Consider the following 23,241-nt stretch of genomic DNA (forward strand, 5'->3'; position numbering starts at 1 on the left):
TAGCAAAGTTGAATTCCAATGAATGTGCAATGAAAAGATGGGCCTTTTGACAAAAGCGTTATTATGGGGGTAAAAGTATGTTAAAATGTCATTTTTGTGTAATTGGGAACCAGTTCCTAAGTTCCACAGGAGTCACAACACTTTTTCACAACAAGACATGACCTACATGTACCTACCTTATCAAGCTTGTTCTCTGCTTCAGGTGGCGCGCTGATTCTAAATATCTAATCCTTCAAAGAGCTTTGATCAGAAAGAATGATTTGTGATTTTCGTTGCGTTTCTCGACTTGCCAGAATGGGAACCAGGGTGGCAAACTCACTTAAGAGTTGTTCACTGCGCTGGTTAGTATGTGTAAACTAGTTTACTCACTAAAAAATTCTCTATAGAGCTTTACATGCTGGTTCTCATTTCAGAGATTAGATAAAGACAGATTACTAGTTATGTTTGTAATGATCGTTTGTAATGATGATTGTCTGACAAAATAAATATCACATATAAACTGTCATTATCTACTTGTGAAAATGGGAACTAGCATGTATAATGCAGGAGAATTTTCTAAGGTGGTTCCCATTTTGAAGAGTAGTCTATTAAAAAGAGAGATTGCCAATGAGATTTATTTTGTCGGTAATGATTCTGATGACGAAATAAATCTGACTAATAAACTATCTTTATCTACTTGTGAAAATGGGAGCAGCATGTTTAATTCAGGAGAATTTTATTTAATTATCTTCTCTATATTTTCCCCGATCCATCACTTCTTAGTTTTATTCTTATAAAACAACAAACATGAAATAATCTCATGAGCCTTATAAAAAGTGCGAGCGCGATGTGCGAGTGATTTTTTTTTTACTTTCATGTATTTAGTCCTGAAAATGTAATATTCTGGACAATGTTATGTCTGATCCTGAACAAGATTTGTAACTAGATGGCTACTGCGAACGCCAATCACGAGCAGAAATTTGTATTAACTGTTCTAGCATTATTGAAAAGGGATCTGTTAAAGACTGCTTACGGTAACCCACGAAGACGGAATATATTTCAATAATGCGAGCGCGAAGCGCAAGCAAATTTTTTTGACATTCCGACCTAAAAAATGGTCATTCTAAGCACTATATTTGTATTAATAAATGGGATAGGTATGTAACTACACAATTGATTCGAAGGAAATTTTAGAAAATTGAGACTTTAGACCTAAAAGCAGGAAACTCTATTTATATTTTGTAAATCATAAATAGGATATAGTTAATTGGGTATCATTAATAATGCGATCGTGAAGCGTGAGCAAATAATTATTGATATTCTAATGTGAAACTGGATACTTAAAGTACATTGTACATTTTAAATAAAGAACATGCAGGCTATTGCACAATTTAGACCTAGAATCTGGGCATTCTGAATATATTTGTTGATTGGAACATAATGGAAAACACGTAGATGATATGAACTTGGCAAATCAAACATGTGACCACGCAGCGTTAGCTTAAAATGCTGATATGAAGACCATAAAACTGACATTTTACAGAGCACTTAAATTTGTAAATGAAAAACAATAATGAAAGCTCGATGTTCGAGCTAAAATATGTTTTGTATATTGACTTCAAAACTTGCTCCATATCAGCCTATTGAGCAAGATATGAATCTCATCGAACAGGCAATTCTGGCACGAAGCGCAAGCAAAAATTATATATAGTAACATGAAAGATTTTTTTTCCCCCTCACATTATTTCATTCAATCATCTTCCTCTGATTTTTCCTCTTCTTGTTTTTCTTTCTGTCTTTCTTCTCCCTTTCCTTTTTTCTTTTCTTCTTTCTCCCTTTTTTTTTGGCTCTGCCAATTTTTTTCTGGGGGGCAAATCTCAGGGGGGGGGCACGTGCCCAGGCCACTGCCCCCCCTCCCTGTAGCTACGCCACTGATTACCAGTGAGATTTTGTCAGTGATGATTCTGAAGAAATAAATTTCACTAGTAAACTGTCTTTATCTACTGTAAGTAACGGTCTATTAACCGCACCTTTTTCTTGGCGGGATAGAAGCAAAAGTCAGGGATGCGGTTTATACACAATGACGGGTCTGAGCCAGCCCGTCGTAACCCCTCCCGAACATGTAAGACATCTGCCAGTTCACAGCACATCGAGTGGCCAGGCGTAGCCGCCCAGGGCAACGTCGTTTAGAGGGGTATGAGCCGCAGGTAATGGGAAGTGATTATTACAATCTGAATCAAATATTCCCATAACAAATGCACCCACCTTCATGACACTAATTTTACTTTATTCTCGATTCAAAGCAGCGAAGTTCCCTGGCTAACAGTCAGTCGGCAAGCCCTGAAAAAGTAGCTTCTTTTATCCAAGTGATATTCATGACTATAGGGTTTTTGCATTATTAATGAGCTTGGTGCGAACCAAAACACCTCTTTTTATTCTGCCATTGCTGCTCTAAATATTAACCAAATTTCATGTTTTTGGTATCTTTGTAAAGAAGAAGAATCATTCTTTCAGGTCATGTGTTTGGAATTTTTAAAAAATGTTGTAATATAGGGAAAACTTTTGATATAAAACATGAAACAAAATGATTTTTTTCATGCAACAAATGTTGTTGTTTTCACACTTGATTTCTGTTTGAGCACAAATGATTTTTAAATCATAATAAAGCTGAAGATCTACGCTTTAATATGATATAATTTGTATAAGAAGATGTATCTTAGATGGGTCAGCAGCCAGCTTTTCATAGGCCAAGTACATTTAGCAGCTCAAAAACAAGAATACTGCACTCTGATTGGTCACAGAGACCACACACCCACGCAAATTCCAATGTTCCCCACACTGGGCCTCTGCAAGGTCACACTCACCATGTGGTAATCTCTTCAAATAACCCGCGCCTGTTGTTGTGAAAACATTATTCAGCCAATCAGAACTCTGGATTTTATGTTACTCAGAAATTTTAGAAATCTCGTCTTGCATCTTGATGGAAAAAGCTGGCTGCTGACCCATCTAAAAGATGCCACATATCAAGAGTGACATTGTAAGAAAGTATAGAGTTTGAGATTTTTGATGATATAAATAATGTTGGTACCTAAAACACAAAATGTTGCACAATTTGCAAGTGAAAACAGAGGAAGAAAATTCTGTTTGATGCATCTTTTCTGGTAAAAAATTCACTTATTTATCAAAATATTTTATTCAAAAGAAATAACCAATATGAAAGAGTAACATTTACTCTTCCCAATGGTACAAAAATAATCAATTTCACTCCAGGAGAAAGTGGTTAAATTCTTTGAGAAAAAGTCTCACAATTCACGAGATTTTGCAGGGACATGAATTCAGCCACGAGAGGACTTGGATAAATCTTGCCCATTTGCTCATTAACACAGGGGCTTGCCGACTGACTGCTAAGTTCAAAGAGACGCCAAGCATACTCGGTAATATTTTGTCACAGCTAAGCGAGAATGGAGTGAGCTTAGAGCTAGCTTGTGTTGTAATGTGGTTATGTTGTGATGCCAGAAATGTGAATGTTTCTTTCTCCTACGCCAGGGAAAGACACAGATCATAATTGGATAAGAGGGATAAGATGTACTGGTACCGTATCGTAGTTTGCAATGTACAAGAACGGCAGTGCTGTGTGTGTGTACACTGACTGTGAGGTGAGTGAGTGTGTAAATGGCCAATATTGTCGGGACCTTTCTTTCTTGCTAACGTTACTTTGTAGATGAATTGATCAAGAACAGCAGATTTCCGCATACTGGTAAACAGTGGTAATCTCTTTGGAAGTTTGGATACTTTAAAACCTTTAACTTAGTTTTTGTTTCTTCGTACCTCAAATATGCAAGTAAATGTGAGAAGAATTTTTTTTTAGTCCAAAGTTGGGGGTGCGGTTAATCCACGGGTGCGGTTTATAGTCTGTTACTTATGGCACTTGTGAAAATGGGAACCAGCATAGCAAAAAACACGTAAAAATTGTTTCTTTTTCAAGGGCATATTACTAAATAAAACTTTAAAATAATGAATAAAGGGTATCTATGTTGCTAGAAATCTATTGTGATTAGTGTCAAATTTGCGAGGGTATAAAAAAGACTTATATTTTATAAAGGATGTTATTTTTGACCCAGTCAACACTACGTGTTTAGAGTTCGATAACATGTAAGTAAAGGTAAAACTGACGTCAGTGACATGTAACAATTAAAATATCACTGTACTTGTTTAGCGGTTCAATTCAGGGAATACTTGCCGAGAGTAGCCTATTGTTTTGTTTCCAACACTTGTCAAGGGTAGTCTTGAGGACTCCATGATGATGTCTTTAAAAAAAATTGACATATACTTCTTCATCATTGGAGTCTTGAATCCCCTCCCATACGCATAAGAGACACATGTAAACACTAGGAAATCCATCTTCTTTATTAAAAATCATGTTAATGATCATGATTTTATTCTCTACACCTTCCTACGCCTAATGCGTAAGAAGGTTAAAAAATAGTCAATTAAAATGTGAAAAAAGAAAGGTTTCTTACCAGACCGAAGTCATGTAGATCCCTTTATCCAAATGTACACAACGCAAATACAATAGGGTTGTCCCTTGAATCGCTTACTTATGACGTACATCCGGTTAGCGATGCCGTTCTGAAGAACAATTTTTAGATAAAAATTATTATTTCACAAATAACATTTATTACGTGATTTTAAAGAATTAGCAGTACTATAATTCTTATTATTTATAATCCTGTAATGAATTTTATTATTTCAAAGTTTTAAAAGTACTTTTTTTTTGTCCAAAAACCCTTTTTTTCCTTAGAGGAATACTTTTTTTGTAGTAGAAGGTTGGCAGGTCTGTGTTATGTGAAATGTTAATGATATAAATATAAAATTTTTCTTTTCTAACTTTTCTGCTGTAGATCAACTCAAAGTCACCTACCTCAAAGATGTCCTTCTATGGTAACTTGGAAAAATGCTACAAGATAGTACCGCAAGATGGAGGGATAGAGACTCTAACATTCCTTGAAGCAAGCCGGGTTTCAATACTTCCACTGCTTGGTAAATCTTCTTTGTTAAAGGGAAATGAAACCATCGAAACAAGTAGGCTTGTGTCAAAACAGAAAAATCAAAGAATAAGAACAAAGAAAGTTTGAGAAAAATCGGACAAATAATGAGAAAGTTATGAGCATCTGAATATTGCAATCACTGATGCCATGGAGATCCTCCTATTTGCAATGCGACAAGAATGTGTGATGTCACATGTGAACAACTTTCCCTTTGATGGACTCTAAAATACCCCCAAAATGTCTCTTTTTGCTTGTTCTTGTGGTGATAAAAACTCTTTATCCATGATGTATTCTTTAAAAATCTATGTTACATGCCCTCCTATAAAAAGAACATACAGTATGATCTACTGATATGTGATAAAAAAAGAGGAAGTTTAAGTGAAATTTATACTAAAGTAATGGGGAGAGTTGTTCACAAGTGACATCACACATCTTTGTTGCATTGCCATAGTGAGGATCTCTATAGCATTAGTGATCACAATATTCAAATGCTCAGAGCTTTCTTGTTATTTGTCTGATATTTCTCAAACTTTCGTTGATCTCTTTCTTTGATTTTTCTGTTGTCACACAAGCTATCTTGTTCGAAAGGTTTCATTCTCCTTTAATTTATAATATTTTGTCTTCAATACTGCAGGTCATGGAAAAGGGGTAGGGGGTCAGTTAAGTTGTACTCTCATATTTATGTAGTGTGTGTTTGTGTGGAAGAACATATTGCAACCTCTTGAGGGTGATTCCATGCTAGAAAAATCAGCCATTTTCACATCATTTTTCAACCTGCTGTCCAAACGGAGGAAGAACTTCAATTTGCTTTGTGGTAATATTAAAGTACTACTGGGTAGATACGCAAAAAAACTGACAACCAACAAAAATATGTTGTTCATAGGTGAATAAGAGCTTGAAATGTTTGCATGTCGTACGGGATACTTCTGCGTCCCGTACGACACACAACATTTTCACCTATAATTTACCCATAATCATTTTTTTTGTGTTGGTCATTAGTTTTTCATGTGACAACTCACTATAGCTTTATCATTGACAAAAAGAATATTTTATTGCTCAAGCATTATGCTAGGAAACTAGAAATTGTTGTCAAAATGTCCCGTACGACACGTATGGAATCGCCCTTGAGAGGAAATACATGTACTGTAGATTGGGCTAAGGGGAGGGAGAGGGTGGTGGTCTTTCCTGGGGCTAAGCTTAGCTCACTTTAGTTAAGACTACATGTACAACATGGCCGAGCACCGCACATGGTATTATCTAGTCGTACTTATTAAACTAAAGCAAGGTTATTATGCTATGAGCTGTTAGTCTAAAACCAAACCAGGCTAATTACCTTTGCTTAAGCATTAGGCAATCACCTGTAGACATAGTGGCAGAGAGACAAGGTTCATGTTCAAATTTTTCTTCCTGTTCCCATCTTTTTTTGCTTCATTACATCACCGATATGAAACATGTTAATATTCTGCCCATAGTGAGATAGTAATAACCCTCCTTCCAGAAATCTTTGAACCCATTCCTTAAAAGGATGGTCACACCCATGATAACAAATGCAAACAATATGTATTTGTGTAAACAACTTGCCTCTTGTACATGTAGTTTGCGCATTTTATGTAGAAGAAAGACTCGTAGGTTAGAGTAAAAATATTGTAATGCAAGCAATCAATATTACCATGTACCAGTATTTGTTACATGTACATGTAGATCTTGATTTTTTTTTCAAGGTTAGAGTAAAATATTGACATACAAGCAATCAGTATTACCAAGATCTATTTAGTATTTGTTACATGTATGTAGATCTTGATTTTTTTATCAAGGTTAGAGTAAAATATTGACGTACATGATACAAGCAATCAATATTACCAAGATCTATTTAGTATTTGTTACATGTATGTAGATCTTGATTTTTTTATCAAGTTCTGGTGAAAATGTTCATCTACATTCAGAAGGAAGCCTACCAGTTTGCAGGGGCTTGGTGGGAAAAGAGAAAAGAAGGGCATAAAATCACAGTGTGATGATGACATTGATTCTTGAAAGTTGTGAGGACATGCTCTCAAGTTTAAAGGTTGATTAGGCTGCATCAAGTTGCTCCTTTCATGTGTGAAGCAAAGTGGGCATGAAAGGACATGTCGGACGTTTTATCCGACAAGTCCCATTTTATCCGAAAGTTACCATAGGAACAGTTCCTCTCTGCCAATCAAAATCATGGAAAGATGTCAGATCTGACAACTTGTCGGATGAATATATTGATGAAACGCTCCCCCAGAATGTTGAAGGGATGTAGTCTATGCAGACATTTAATACATTGATTGCGGTCTTATTCTATCTGATTTGAACTTTTTAATAAAAATTATTCTTGGAAGTCATTGAAATTTCAATGTAACTGTGTGGTATACTTCAGGTCTTGCTCAGGCAAAAGCCTTAGTTTCAACTAATTCAAAATTGTAGTTAGATATATTCAATGTTGACATTCTTATTTGAAATGTTTGATATACTTTGCTAATATTTTTCCCCGATATATTAGAGTTATTTTCTCTATGAATTTAGAAATTAAAACAGAATTTTGATTTTTTTTCAGATATACTTGGAAAGAATGCTTTTGCCATGGTTAGAATGGATGTGAATGGCAACATTGTGGTAAGTGCTTTTTTCCCCTAAAATGTGGTAATTATAAAGAAAGAACTACCTAATATAATCAGTAAAGGGGGACAAGGAAAAGGTGGTAGGGCAGGGAGTAATTTTCCTGGTATCGCATTGCAATTTGCTCCACATTTTTGAAAGACTCCTGTGTATAAAGTCTCTTGTATAGCATATTTTTACATAGGACTGTACATTATAGGATTTGAGTATTTTTTTTTAATATCAAACATTGACCAATTATATTTTTAGAAGTTCTAATTTATTTACTTTGACTTTTGAAAACAAAACTAGGTGCTGAAATTTAATAAGTCTCGTACCAATTAATTGTGCTTACATACATGTATGGGACAATTGCCTTTATGAATGTCCACATGCACTGATTTTTTTATTGAGCTACATGTACTCTTCTCAATGTTCTTAACAAATTTCCTTTTAAAAAAATGTAATGAAAATTAATTTCTTACCGGCAGTATGTATTCTTTTTTTAGAATTTCTTTGTTTTTCGACCTTTTCATTTTTCAAATTTTTAAAATGATTATTATTGGTGACACTATAACTTATCATGAATTTTGGCTGAAAACACATGTTGTATTGAAAATTGTAGTTGTACATGAAATCGTGTTTTGAGCCTAATTTGACCTGACGCTTTTTCTTTTTGAAAAATATGTGTAACTTCAGAACCGTGGCCCAGATTCTAGCGAATTTAGTCTCAAAGATTGTCTAAGAATACAAAAAAAAAAAAATTATAAAATGTCACTTTGATAACTTTTTGAAATGCAAACTTATGGGAAATGTTGCGGGGTGTACACAAACAAATTTGAGTATAGAAATAAGATTTATAATTATTTTTTGACTTGACAATACAATGAGGAGAAAATTGGAATACTTAATATTTCATACAATAAAAATCAAAAGAAATACATGTAGTGAGCGGATGACATCATCAGTATCCTCATTTGCATGCCAACCAGGATGTGCATACATGTATTGTGAAATTAAACAAAACTTTCTTATTTTACATCCGATTTTGATGAAATTTTCAGTGTTATGCTTGTTGGATTTTTCTCGTTTAATTATAATAAACTTTTTGTTGGGGTGGACTTGTCCTTTAAGCAATACGTTATTGAAATATACATTATTTCAGTATTGCACCTTTCTTCACAGCTAGACACAAGTTCATCAGTAAAATACTTTCAGAAAATTTTTAAAGTAAACTTTATTCTTGAAAATCTCATTTTTTCTGGTCACATATGTAAGTTGAATTATTTTTGCTGATAAAATATTTAATCCTAAGTCAAATGTCATCAAACTTTAATGGGCGATTCCAAGCAAAAGTGGACATTTCCCCAAAATTTATATTGGCTCTATTTCAAAGCTCAAATTTTTCTATCAAAACTCATATGGAATACAAACGAGAAATTAATTAGACACAAGTTTTTTATGCATCTCCCTATAGGAGAATCCAAACCATACATGGGACTACATACATGTAAATTGTTTCTTACTTAATTTCAATTTAACAGAAAACTATTGCTTGTTTTGTAAAATTTTCTTTTGGATAATCTGAAGGTTATGATTTTTCATCATATCAAAAAAAATTTTAAAATATAATAAAGTTCATTTTACATTGCATGTGAGTGGATATTTCTGATGTCACTCCTTAATCGGGTATGGGTTTATGTTTTATTAAAGTCGTAACTAATGAAATAATGCACCAATTTTTTTAATGTAGTGCAGCAAAAGCTAACATAGAAACCAATCAATAAATCAAAATAAGCAAAATTTTCAGGAGCGAGTTCACAGAGTTTGAGCAATATGTTTTCTCCTCAAATATGCATGTCCATTTTGTGTCACTCCGTAACCATGTTTATGAATATTCATATCTCATTAATTCAGTGGATCAAAATAGCAAATGTTATTATTTTGAAAAGTGTGTTTCAGTAACTACTGTCAGGTACTATTTCTTTGCAAATAACTATTCAAATATGGGTGATATCTTTGTTTGAATGCAAAAAAATGGTTTCCGAATGTCACTACGTCAGCCAGAACAGTGGAATTGCCCTATACTTTTCATAAGTATCCATCATACTGCAAAAAAACACAGAAAAATCCAAATGCTTTTGAAATATTTTTCAGAGGTTGAAAATCTCTTAAAGTCCAATACATATTAGGTGCATGATACTTGCCCTTTAAAAAAAAACTTGTAATATTTGACAAATACTTGTAGCAATGTTCAAACAAAATTTGTATTAACACTGTTCTCTTATTCTTTTCTAAATGTAGAAACTGATGAATAAATACAATGAAAGACCAGAAGCTTTCCGTACACTAACTGCCATTGTTGATCATGAGATAGAACAAAATACAACAAATGATAACAACTCGGCCACTGATGCCTTAATTTGGTTAACAAGGTAAGGGGAAAAAACATTTTAGCTGTAGTTATAGAAATAGTTGTAGTACTCATTGTAGAATTAGTAGTGGTAGTACATATGTAGGAGTAGAAGTAATGGTGGTAGAAGTACTAGTAGTAGTGGAGTATCAGTAATAGTAGTACCACCTACGTGTGGCAGCAGCAAGAGAAGTGATGACAGTACAGGCAGCAGTAGGTTTGAAACCTGGGGGGGGGGCACTTTAATACATTGACGAGTGGATACCATGCGCGACCAAAAAAACAAGTAAAAACACAAAAATAATGAAAAAGGGTATCTATTTCGCTAGGAAAATTACGTGTTTAGGGTCGATTTGTGGGGATGGTAAAACAAAATTAAAATGTTTTATAAAGGATGTCCTTTTTGCCCCAACACTTCGTGTTTAGCGTCCGATTTGCACGAGGTGTAGAAGGTGGGGTCGTACTAAACCAAATAAGGTAAAGGTGACGACCGAAGGACCCATAACAATAAAAGATTCCTGTACTTGTATACATGTAGGGGTTCATTTCAGGGAATATTTGCCAAGAGTATCATTTTGTTTCCAATAATTGTTAAAGGTAGGGTTTCACACGCCAATACTTGTTAAGGGGTGCATTTTCAGAATATAGAAATTACGTGTTTAGGGTGCTTTTCGAGACCCCTTGGTCGCGCATGGTATCCACTCGTGAATGGAAGTGGCCCCCCCCCCCCCCCCGGGGTTTGAAAGCAGTATAGTGTTCTGGCATTAGCAGATCAACTGTCTGAAAAAACGCAACATTTATCATTACAGCTCAATGGCATATCCCGTTCTCTGGGACTGTATATGTGCTACATGTATAAACTAGTGCTCTTATTTCTGGCCAAGCTTACAAAAGCAAGTTTGAAAATGAATAATCTTCATATTGAGCAAAATTTGATAAGGAATTGACAAATTATTCAAGATAAAGGATACCAAAACCCAAGAAGAGAAGAAATCTTTGGAAAGAATAAAATGAGAGGGACAATTTAAAACAAGGTTCATCAAAATCGGTTGTGAAATAAGCAAGTTATGGACGTTCAAAGGTCTTGTACTTTCTATGGGGATCATCGGGCAAACATGCTACAAAATTGCTGATTTTGTGGACAACTCTCCATTTGTTTTGTACACAATTTTTCAGATCTTTCAAATTGCATATTGCCTTTTGCCTTCCATGGACTTATCCACGGAGGATTATTCTATTGTCACTGGGGGTGCAGAGTATTGTCACAGCACCCCCAGTAACAATAGATAATCCTCCGTGGATAGGTCCATGCATGATAAGTCAAGGTCAGGAGAAAATGATGTGAAATATGTAGAATAAAGGGGAAATCTGAGAAATTGTGTACAAAACAAATGGAGGGTTGTTCACAAAATCAGCCAATTTGAAGCATGTTTGCCAACTTGAGGATCCCCATAGAAAGTACAAGACGACTTATAAAACATCCATAACTTGCCTATTTCATAACCGATTTTGATGGAATTTGCTTTAAATTGTTCCTCTTGTTTTACTCTTTCCAATAAGATTGTTTCTCTTCTTTGGTTTTGGTTTCCTTTAATTCAACATAATTCAGTTTTGTCATACTTTGCTGACCATTTCAGGAAATGTGCAAGAAGTAACATATGATCAATTTAGATTTAACTGAAACAAACAAGTCATTTGTTGAAGAATCTGTCAATGGTTTATTCAAATTAACATAATAGTAATAATCATACTGGTACATTTACCCAGGGTAGCCACTTCAGTTCCGAAAACTGTTCTCCCAGTGGGCCCTGCTGTTAATATTACCCTGGCTTTAGCTTGGCTAAGTATAGGCGCTCAAGCATTTAAGGAATTTCTTGCTCCTGGGTACCCATTCACCTCACCTGGGTTGAGAGCAGCACAATTTTGGTAAATTTCTTGCTGAAGGAAAACACACCACGGCTTGGAATCAAACCCACGTTCTCGAATTGAAAGATGAGGGTCATAACCACTAGACCACGACCCCCCCCATAATCAGTTGTCAACATCAAATTTTTACCATTTCAAGAAATGTACATGACGTAAAATATAAGTTATTTGCATCTTAACTGAAAGAAACAACATTTTTAAATTATTTGAATATATTGTTCTCATCTTCATTTAACCAGGGGCCTCAATTTCATCTGCATCTTCATCCAGAATCTGTTAGACAAGAAGAATGACGGTGATGATATAAAACCATGTATATCAGGAGCTTATGATATTACACTCAGGAAACATCACAACTGGTTCATACAGAAAGCTGTTCAGGTAAGTTTTCTACCCTCTTCTGTACATTTTATGCAAAATGACACCTCGGCTCATACAATGTAACCCACAATAAGACACCAGAAATGAATGTTGAGATTTTCATTAAGTTTGTAAACATAAAATGTAGAGCCCTAAAGAAAAATAATACAATAAAGAAATGTAACTAATAATAATAGAAAATCATCATCATAACGGCATATTATCCAGGGTACCCGCTTCATGTTTAAAAACTCGTCTCCTAGCGGGCCCTGCTATTATTATTACCCCGGCTTTAGCTAGGTTGCCTGGACGTTCAAGCATTCAAGGAATATCGTCTTACCGGGTACACATAGACCTCACCTGGATTTATATTAAGTGCAGCACAATGCTGATAGATTTGTATCTGAAGAAAAACACAATAACAGCTTGGAATTGAACCCACATCCCTCAGATTGAAATACAAGGTCATAACCACAAGACCACTATATGTATAGCTTGTTAAAATTTATTGACGATAATTCTCTCAGGTGCTTGATGCAATGTAGACTGTGCAAGAGCTTCAAAGAATAAGGGGAAAAAGAGGTTGAAGTTAAGGGTCACTCAAGCATGATGTACAGTGCAAACTGGGTTAGAAAACTTTGAGATAAACCTTCACTCAAATATAAGAGGAAAACACATTAGTGAATATCAGACTTATAAGTAGGGGAAGGCGGGGTAAGTTGAGCATAGGGGCAAGTTGAGCCACCAGCCCCAGGCCAATAATGAATGAGTCAGACATTGTGGTGGTGTCATGTATTGATGACCCATAGCATAACCCCTAACCCCACCATATTGTTTTCAACTTTGAAACAAAAAATAGTTTTTTAGAGGGAAAAATATGAATTTCAGCCAAAAAAGTAAAAAAGAGTGTGAAATAGATAAGTGCTTTATAAACACACACGTCTTTATATATAATAAAGACATGATAACAACATTATTAGTCCAGGTATGGATCTTTATTCTTGTCATAGTCTTTTATATGATGGATGCATAATAAATGTGTGGATACAAAATTATCACACTAAGTTCAGACTGGGGTAAGTTGAGCCAAACAGCATGGGGCAAGTTGAGCCATGGTAATTCCTATGGTAATGTATCTTAAAAAACAAACAAACCATAAAAATCGATTGAAATGCTGGCTGAAAGGAGCAAATTTACATGACTACTCTTTTCCTTTTAAAGGATGTTAGTATTTATAGAGAATTAGCAAGTGAAAAGACTTTAAACTAAAAAATTGACATGCTGGTTCTCCCCTCATACATTTTGTACATAGTTTTTGTGGCTCAACTTACCCCAGAAGGTGGCTCAAACTTACCCCATATATGGGGCAAGTTGAGCCATTTGACATCGGTTTTTTCAAAGGTCACGGTGACTTTCAGTGTGGGGATAGAAAGTTATATATAGGTGGAAAATATTTCAGAAGAATAAAATTTCAAGGCAAGGTACTTATTTCGACAAGATTATTAATCATATCAATTCTAACATGCAAAAAGCAAAAACTGTCACAACTTACCCCGCCTTCCCCTACATGTAATATAAAATCTGTTTGGATACAATTACGACATTGCTAAATCTGTTTAAACTGCTAATCATATTTCTTTGTATTGCCAGGTTGCATTTCGAGCTGCTCCCTACTACAGTGATCTAATGAGAATACTACAAGGAGAGGAAAAGGACAAGGATGTGTTTCTAAGTCAGGTCAAAGGTTACCACACATTGCTGAAAGATCATGTCAATGCTATTCAAGAAATCTACACAGCTAGGGGCCTCGACCCCAAACCTTTGACGTAACATCATCATATGAATATAATCATGCGTTTTAATATATTTTCTCTACTAGATCTTTCTGCTTTTGAGTGGGTATTTGCCAGATACGTTGTGCCTTGTTCATTGTTTAAAGACTTTGCTGCAACACCATGGACACCTTCCCCAGAGCATATTATCAATTGCAAAACTTACAAAAAATACTATCGGTTTTCCTGTCCAATTTCATCAAGAGTTGCATTTAAAAAAATGTATGGGTATTCAAGTTTAAACAATTTTTGTCGACTGTCTGCACCCGTGGTTCATTTTTATACAAATGTTATTCAGTTATGCTTTAAATCATTCTTTTAGATTTTTTTAGATATTCAATTTAGAGACAAATTCATTCAAATTAATGATCTGAAGTTTGCGCTATTTGGTCGGTCAATGCCGCCCCTAACACTCCCTTCTAATTCATTTATTTATTTTTTACAAATTGTAATTTATACTATGTGTGGTTTGGATTGATACATTATATTAGCCAAAGTCATGTGTTAATTATGTAAAGAATAGAAGCAACAATGAAAAATGCTACCCATACCCTGCAAAGTTATGAATATTCATAAATTTGGAATTTCTTTACATTCTTGCAGAGGGTGCAGGTGTGAATATGGAAACTCTTCTTTTGTTTTCTGAATTTGTGAGAAAACCTTGAAATTTGCATGCCAATAAAATGAAATTGAAATAACTATTCAGCTTTTTAAGTTTTGATCTCATAGGTCATTCAAATTTGTTCCAAGTTGAGTGATTACATCATGATATTGGTTGATATTTTGATGAAATTGGATGGGAAAACCTAGAATAAGCCACCGATTGGTTGAGGAGAAATCTCTGTTAGATTTCAAGCATTTGTTTGATGATTTTTGTTTTTATGAATTAAGGCCAAAGTGTGGAAATATTTCTGTCTCTTTGCGCTAATTTTTTTTGTTTGGTATGTTTTGAAAATTTTTAACTGTATTCATATTCAAAATGTCAACAATATATATGATTAATGATGAATACTTTGAAAATAGTGGTTAAAAAGCAGTCATTTATCTTGTATAATTATGTATGCAGAGGTGTGAAATCCACCCTAGTTAAAGTATTTGAAAAATTTCTGAAGTATCATTCATGTTAATTACAATTTGCATATATTTATATTTGTTTACCTCATCACCACAACCCTGTATTTCAAACCAGAAATCTTGACTTTACATACATTCCATGTGATATGAATAGAATATATTAGCTTCACGTTTTGAATCTAATAAGTACAACAGATACAGGCAGTTAAATAGAAATTGATGAATATGACATATTTCATCAACGTTTATTTCTTTCTAATGGTGCTTTTTGTGAAATTGGACTAAAGCCTGTGTGCTTTGGAAAAGGGTGCGTAATGAAGATTGGACTCCAGTATCATCTCACGTTCTCCAATCTTACAAAAGAGAAGTGGTCATGAATATTTTTTTTAGCTGTTTATTTTTCATCCATGAATTGTAACTGTTTTTTTCTTAATATCTTACTTCCTTAATTTTCAGAAAGTTATTTGTAGATAATGCTTATTTAGAGCAATTTGAAGCCTTTTAGATGCATTATTTAGAAATGTATAACTTGCCCATCACGGGGTTATAACGAACAAACATTATATTTATTCCATGTATTATTATTGCATCATCTCCCTTTATGATACAAAAAACTGTCAAAAGCTCAGGTGAAGAATGTCTTTTGCTGGGAAAGTGCAAATGCTGTTACCTCTGATGTGAATATAGCAGTTATTGCCAGCTCTTTACACAATTCTGTGGTCAGTAGAGTATAGCTGAAGATGGTATGTCTTTACAACTTAGCTGACCCCATTATGAACATTGTTATTGTTGAACATTGCCAATTCTTTCCACAATGGGGTAAGTTTATTTGGAGTTTATCTTTTACAACTCAATAGCGTTCAGCATCTCACAGTCTCCAGCTCAAGATCTCAACTCCTCTTACTGTGCAAGTTGATAATCATTGTATATCCCATGAGCTATAATATCAAAAGAAGCCATTGGAGAGGTGTTGTGGCTCAGTGGATATGTCTGCGGACTTTGAACCACAAGGTCCGGGGTTCCAATCCACTGCAGCACTTGTGTCCTCTGGCAATGCATTTATCTAAATTTGCCACTCTCCACCCAGGTGGAGTGAATGGGTACCTGGTAGGAAGGGATTCCTTGAATGGTCGAGCGTCCGATAAGGGAATCCATGCTAAAAGCGGGGTAATAGTATACAGCGCTTAGAAAAGTAAGTGCTATGTAAATGTTGCATATTATTATTGTCAATTCACTGTGTTCCCTCAGGGCCCCTTCTACTAAGAGCTGCGATAGATATAAATCTATTAAAGTCCAATTGACATTTACCTGAATTCCTATTTTTAAACTAACACAGTATGAGATAAATCTCTGTTTGTGTTCAATTGTAATCTATTGCAAACCTGTGTAAGATGGGGCCCCAGCTATCTTTGAAATGAAGTTCACTTTAATACAAAACACTATTATTGACCATTTTTTAGCTTAAATATGTAGCCTTAGCTTTATATTGTTTTTTTTTTTTGGGGGGGGTTCTTTCATTCCCCTGTGAAAAAGAGAAGGAGATACATGATATTTTCATATATATTTCTGAGCACATTTTTCTATACAGTATATTTAATTATTTATTTTATTTTAAGCATTACTGCTTTGGGAAATTGAAGTTTTACGGTATGTGCTTTTCAAAGTGTATTCAGATTATGAGAGAAAAGTGCGTACAGGGACAATTTTTATCTTGATACCTTTGTTTCTTGCTTTTTACATAAAAATCATTGTGGCACTGGTAGCTTTCATGTGGCGATATGTTTTCTTTGAATGCAATGTCTTCCAATGTGTGTGAATTTCAGGAAATTTTAAGTTTCTTTAGAGTAATAATTATCTAGCATGTAATTTCTTTCAGTCTTTTCTTTTATATTGGTTTGATGGGGGATAGTGAGGTTATTCAATTATGGTAGTCTATGGCATGAATTTTTCCTTACATTCCATACTTATTTTTATTATTTTTTTTAGAAGGTTGGTATGGCAGTGCTATTGGTAGGTAACTGCCCACACCTTGCAAAAAAAAATAAGATAAAGATAGCTTTTTTATTTTCTGTGACACCGATCCCCCAAAGCTTTTCTTTTAAGCCCCTTATCACAAGTATTCGAACCTTATGTGATCGAGAAGGTTATGCATATTTTTATGAAGAGCTTTATGAAACGGCCCTTGGAATAATCAACCTCGATGAGTACGATGACCAAATCTCTTCCGTGTCACATCTTGCTACAGTGTTTGTTTGTTGGAGCCTATTTCCAAGACTGACACGTACTAGATGGTGGTAGAAACGGGGGCAGCGTGGATGTATTTAGATAAAGTTGGCATGGGGGCAAGATGAACTATTTGTTACATCATTTTTTTATTTGATGAATAGGGTTTTAAACGAGAGTTACACCACACATGCCTTTTTATTTTAAACTCTTATTTCTCCTCCCCTTTTTTCACTGTTGGATTTCTTTTTATTTTGTAAATCTCAATATTTGTTTTATTATTTATTATTTTATGTGTTTATTTTATTTATTTATTTATTTTATTAGTATTATTATTATTATTTTTTTTTTTTTGGGAGGGCGATGTCCCAGAATCCCCTGTGAAACTGCCCCTTGTTTGATCTCATAGTGTACACAATTTTAAATGTACCATTGTTGTAGTGGTATTAGGCTATAGAAATAGTTACTGTATTATTTGTCTTATGATTAATTATGGTCATTCACGATGATGATGATTGTTGTCATCATGACTTCTTTCTCAGTTATATAATTTTGTTTGTAAATAATGTGTTTAGGCCTATCCACCAAACAATCATCTTAAGGTTTGTAGTCTATGCTCCTGAAAGGCATTGCATTCTGCTTCTTCCATTTCCCATTCCCATTTCTATTGGAAAACACTTCAAAGAAAGAAATGTCTATTTATATTATTATTTATTATTATCATATGCATGTACTTGTCATCATTGCCATTTTATTGGTCACAATACGCAAAGTTTTATTTAATCAACCAACTGAAATTTGTCATAGGTCAGATTTTTGTGTCCCACAAAGAGGTATATTTCATTGTTGACTTCATTGCATTGCATTAATATGTATCGATTTTAATTATAAATTATAAAATGTATTCAACTCAAATTAACTTGATTGAAGTGCAATTGTACTATTAAGAACTTTTAAACTCTAGAAAAGTTTGAGTGAAGTTTACCCAATTTGGTGAAAAGGCACATCCACACTTGTTTGTTTATACATAGGTAAGAATCTGTAACTATACATTCATAATTCCGAAGCTTCATTATTCAGAAGGTTGATATTCCGAAGGTTCGTTAATCCGAAAGCGAAATAAGGTTTGTTCCGAAGGTTCGTTAATCCGAAAACGAAATAAGGTTCATTGTTCCGAAGGTTCGTTTATCCGAAAACGAAATGAGGTTTGTTGTTCCGAAGGTTCGTTTATCTGAAAACGAAATGAGGTTTGTTGTTCATATCGTTTTCGGACTAACGAACCTTCGGAATTACGAACCTCATTTCGTTTTCGGATTAACGCACCTTCAAAATTACGAAGTGTAACCATAAGAATCATGTCTTAAAATTTACACAACATTTGGCATTATTTATCCAACACAGGGATGAACTTCTTTATCCAATAAAAATGCCTTCTTTACCCAATATGAATTAAGTCTTATTTGGAGTGCAGAGAAGTTTAAAGAATGCAAATTCCGGCCATGAGAAATGAAGTTGAATTCAAATGAAAGCTTGAAATATAATACTATAATCAGATTTACAATTACCATTTCATGAATATATATCACTTTATGTATCGTCTTGATATTGAAGAAATTTATGATTAATAATATTTTGATACATAATAGACACAACTCAAACAACATTCATAAAATATGAACTTTGGATTTGGTGTCTTTGCAGTTTTGTCTTCCCTTTTTCCTGTTTTTAGACCAATGGAAAATCGCAAAGGTTCATTTGCTCTTCCACATAATTATCAGACTTGTATTCACGTTCAAACTTTGGCAATTTAATACAAGCAGTACTGCCTTTCTTCTTTTTGTGTATAAATTATGGATTATCATAAATGCCAAGGGTAGTCACCTTAGATGTACAGTACAGGCCAAAAGTTTGGGGCCACCCTCAGATTTGAAAGCAAATCATACAAAGACTGTATTCTGCATTCATTCAAATGTATTAATAGTGGATGGGCTATGACAGTTCCATCACACCACACAAGCATGTTTCCAACTTTTTTTTTTTTGGTCACTGATGTCGAACCCCGGTCAGTTTTCATAACATTCAAATTTTATCCATGGATTTGAACCCATGACCTCATGAGACATGAACACTACCACTGAGCTACCATGAAAGGTGTGCATTTGATATATATATATATATATATATATATATATATTGTTTGTTTTTAAGATTTGAAATGTGTTGAACTATGTATACATGTTGTGATTCATTGCAATGTAATTTATTGTGAATTTCACTCTGTTCAATCGATTTCAGTCTTTCTACAATGAGTGCAAACGTTATTAGCAGTATTGATTTCACTAATTTTACATCAATTTTACAATGTAATGTTTATTATGATGGAAAGAAAGGGTTGAAAACAATGATACAAGGAATTGTTTCTTGCCGTTTCCGAATTGAAATGTGGAATAAAGGCAATTTGGCTATCTAAACGCAAAGTGGTAATTGTCATTCTCTTTTCATATTTTGATGTTACAATTTCATTCGAGACAACATTTTCATGTAAAATTATATAAATGTATGTAACCCTCCCCCAGTTAACTATGGTTTTTGTCTCACCTGCGAAGCAAAGTGAGACTATAGGCGCCGCTTTTCCGACGGCGACGGCGGCGGCGGCGTCAACATCAAATCTTAACCTGAGGTTAAGTTTTTGAAATGACGTCATAACTTAGAAAGTATATGGACCTGGTTAATAAAACTTGGCCATAAGGTTAATCAAGTATTACTGAACATCCTATTAGAGTTTCATGTCACATGACCAAGGTCAAAGGTCATTTAGGGTCAATGAACTTAGACCATGTTGGAGGAATCAACATCGAAATCTTAACCCGAGGTTAAGTTTTTGAAATGTCATCATAACTTCGAAAATATATGGACCTAGTTCATGAAACTTGGACATAAGGTTAATCAAGTATCACTGAACATCCTACATGAGGTTCACGTCACATGACCAAGGTCAAAGGTCATTTAGGGTCAATGAACTTTGGCCGAATCGGGGGTATCTGTTGAATTACCATCATAACTTTGAAAGTTTATTGGTCTAGTTCATTAAACTTGGACATTAGAGCAATCAAGTATCACTGAACATCCTGTGCGCGTTTCAGGTCACATGACCAAGGTCAAAGGTCAATGAACTTTGGCCGAATTGGGTGTATCTGTTGAATTACCATCATAACTTTGAAAGTTTATGGATCTGATTCATGAAACTTGTACATAAGAGTAATCAAGTATCACTGAACATCCTGTTCGAGTTTCAGGTCACATGATCAAGGTCAAAGGTCATGTAAGGTTAATGAACTTTGGCCATGTTGGGTTTTTTTTTTAATAACCATCATATCTCTGTAAGTTTATTGGTCTAGTTCATAAAAAGTGGACATAAGAGTAACCATGTATCACTGAACATCTTGTGCGAGTTAGAGTAGTATTCAAAGTCAGCACTGCTGCTATATCGAACCGCGTGATGCAGGTGAGACGGCCAGAGGCATTCCACTTGTTGTTTTCACTTTTCCTTGATTTTATTTTTACCAGATTTAATTGGTGAATTCATTTAGACAACGAAATATGTAAGGCATGTCATAATTATAGGATATGATGACCCAGAAAAGAGAGAGAGTGAGAGAGAGAGAGAAAAGGAGTAATACGGGAGAGGATTGGGAAGGGAGGGAGGGAGAGACAGACAGACAGATCAAGAAGGAGTGAAAGAAATGATAAAAAGTTGATAGGTGCAGGGGCGGACCTATAGCTTTCTCCAACAGGGGAGCAGAAAAAACATTTTCATTCATACTTACCCAATCGGCTGCCCAAAACAGATATCTGCTGTTTTATTATTTTTGGAGGGGTTAATGCTAACTAAAACAGAAATTGTAACTACATCTTAGCTTTTACGTTACAAAAAGAAAGATATAGGTACTTCAAAACGTCCAAATACATCGGCGAATCCAGGGGGGGGGGAACTAGGGTCCCGGGGCCCACCTATTGGCGGGGCAAAAAATAAGAAAGGGAAGGAAAGAAAAAAAATGAAGAAAAAAAGAGGAGGAAGACGAGTAAATAAAAAATTTTATACTCGCGCTTTGCGCTTAATTACTCATCCTTTTCATGATTTACAAAACACGAATAGAGTGTCTCGTTTTTAGGTCTAAATCTCGAAATTTTCTGCTCGCACTGCGCGCTCGCATCAATTGTTTAGTTATATGCCTATCCTGTTTCAGTTACAAAAAGTGCTTAGAATTTCTATTCTTTAGGTAGAAATATAAAAAATTCAGGTCGCGCTTTGCGCTCGCATTATTTGGTTGTTGAAATATATAACGTCTTCATGGTTAACTGCAAGCAGTCTTTAACAGGTACCTTTTCGATCAGTTTAAAGTGTGTATTAAAAACTTCTGCTCGCGCTTTCTGTTTGTAGTAATTATTTAGTTTCATACACATCTTTTTTACGATAACTAAAATCGCCCAGAATGTTTATATTTTGGGACAAAAAAAAATTAGCTCGCGTTTCGCGCTCGCATTATATAAATAAGGATTATGATATTACAATTTTATGTTGATTTATAAGAATAAAACTAAAAAGTGATTATTGGGACTGCCCCTTCAAACAACAAACTATAATCATCTTCGAGCGGCTGATCGGGAAAAATTTGGCTGAAATAAATTCCGGGCACCACCCCTCCCCCCGCTATTTGCGAAGGCTGGATTCGCCCCTGCAAATAGATAATGTGATCGCGAAGCACGAGCTCAATTTTTTTTTTGGTTATTCATGTGAATAAGAAATTCATGGGAGCAGGATGCGCGAGTTTAAAGTTTTGATACAGGGCCTACTGATCTGAAAGGCACCTTTGGACTAATGATGAAGATAACATGTATTTGGTGAATGAGTTGTCAACCGGTACTCCTTTAAAGCGTAGTCTAATTTAAGAGGTTTAATTAAACCCCTTAAATTAGACCACACTTTTAAGAGGTTTTGCGAGGGGCGCATGTTTGGGTAAAAAACAATGACAAGCAAAGAAAAAAAGAAAAACGAAAAAGGGTTTTCGTTCCAAAATGAAGGTTACTTTGGTTAAATCATATACTAAGAGACAACGCGGATGAATCAACATGTTAAGGGTGGATTAAAATCATTATTTCACAACTTTAATATTCTACAACCATTTTCAATGAAATTTTCAATATAAGATTGTCTCAAGATTTTTCTTTTCTATCTAATGGGTTAAGGGGTGCGGTCGATGTTTGTGATGGTTATTTTACAAGTGTATGGTCTACATGGTCTAGGCGAGCGGTGCAAAAAATAGCGAGACTTTTGCTCAGAAAACGCTAAAAGCATGAAACTTTGCACAATCATGGGCGGAAATCCCAGGGGACGGGGGGGGGGGGCACAAATGTAGCCCTAATATTTTGGTCTTTTACGATGGATACATTATCATTCAAAATTGAAATAAAACATGTACTTTGGACGAGATGACCCTACATCTCGGGTGATACTGATAACCCCTTTTTTCTTGTCCAATTTTCCAGCCCATGGTCCCCCTACCTAATGGGAGAGATGTCCGCCCTTGCCTCATACTTATCATTTTCAGGGGTAGTGCCAGCATTTTTATACTTTCCTTAACAACTTTTGCTAGGTAACAAAATTACCCTATAGATAACGGGCATTTTAAGAGCAGATACCACTCTGCATGTGAACCCCACCCAAGAAATACAGAAATAACTTTATAATTTCCTAAATGTCTCTAAGACA

At 34.8% G+C, this 23,241-nt stretch overlaps 1 protein-coding gene across 1 annotated transcript; it reads left to right on the forward strand.

Moving 5' to 3' along the window:
- The first annotated feature begins 4,851 nt into the window (after window positions 1-4,851).
- On the forward strand, window positions 4,852-18,882 carry LOC121408216 (glycolipid transfer protein-like). Its single transcript, XM_041599604.1, has 5 exons — window positions 4,852-5,019; window positions 7,603-7,661; window positions 9,948-10,078; window positions 12,222-12,363; window positions 13,993-18,882. Exons 1-5 carry the CDS (start codon window positions 4,908-4,910, stop codon window positions 14,170-14,172), a joined length of 624 nt encoding a protein of 207 aa, XP_041455538.1. The 5' UTR covers window positions 4,852-4,907; the 3' UTR covers window positions 14,173-18,882.
- Window positions 18,883-23,241: the final 4,359 nt, after the last annotated feature.

Source organism: Lytechinus variegatus, chromosome 2 (genome assembly GCF_018143015.1).
Source record: "Lytechinus variegatus isolate NC3 chromosome 2, Lvar_3.0, whole genome shotgun sequence".
Lineage (NCBI taxonomy): Eukaryota > Metazoa > Echinodermata > Echinoidea > Temnopleuroida > Toxopneustidae > Lytechinus > Lytechinus variegatus.

Coding starts and splice junctions, on each gene's coding strand:
- LOC121408216 (XM_041599604.1), top strand. CDS start 4,908: ATGTCCTTCTATGGTAACTTGGAAAAATGCTACAAGATAGTACCGCAA. Junction 5,020..7,602: donor TTCAATACTTCCACTGCTTG/GTAAATCTTCTT, acceptor ATTTTTTTTCAG/ATATACTTGGAAAGAATGCT. Junction 7,662..9,947: donor ATGTGAATGGCAACATTGTG/GTAAGTGCTTTT, acceptor TTCTAAATGTAG/AAACTGATGAATAAATACAA.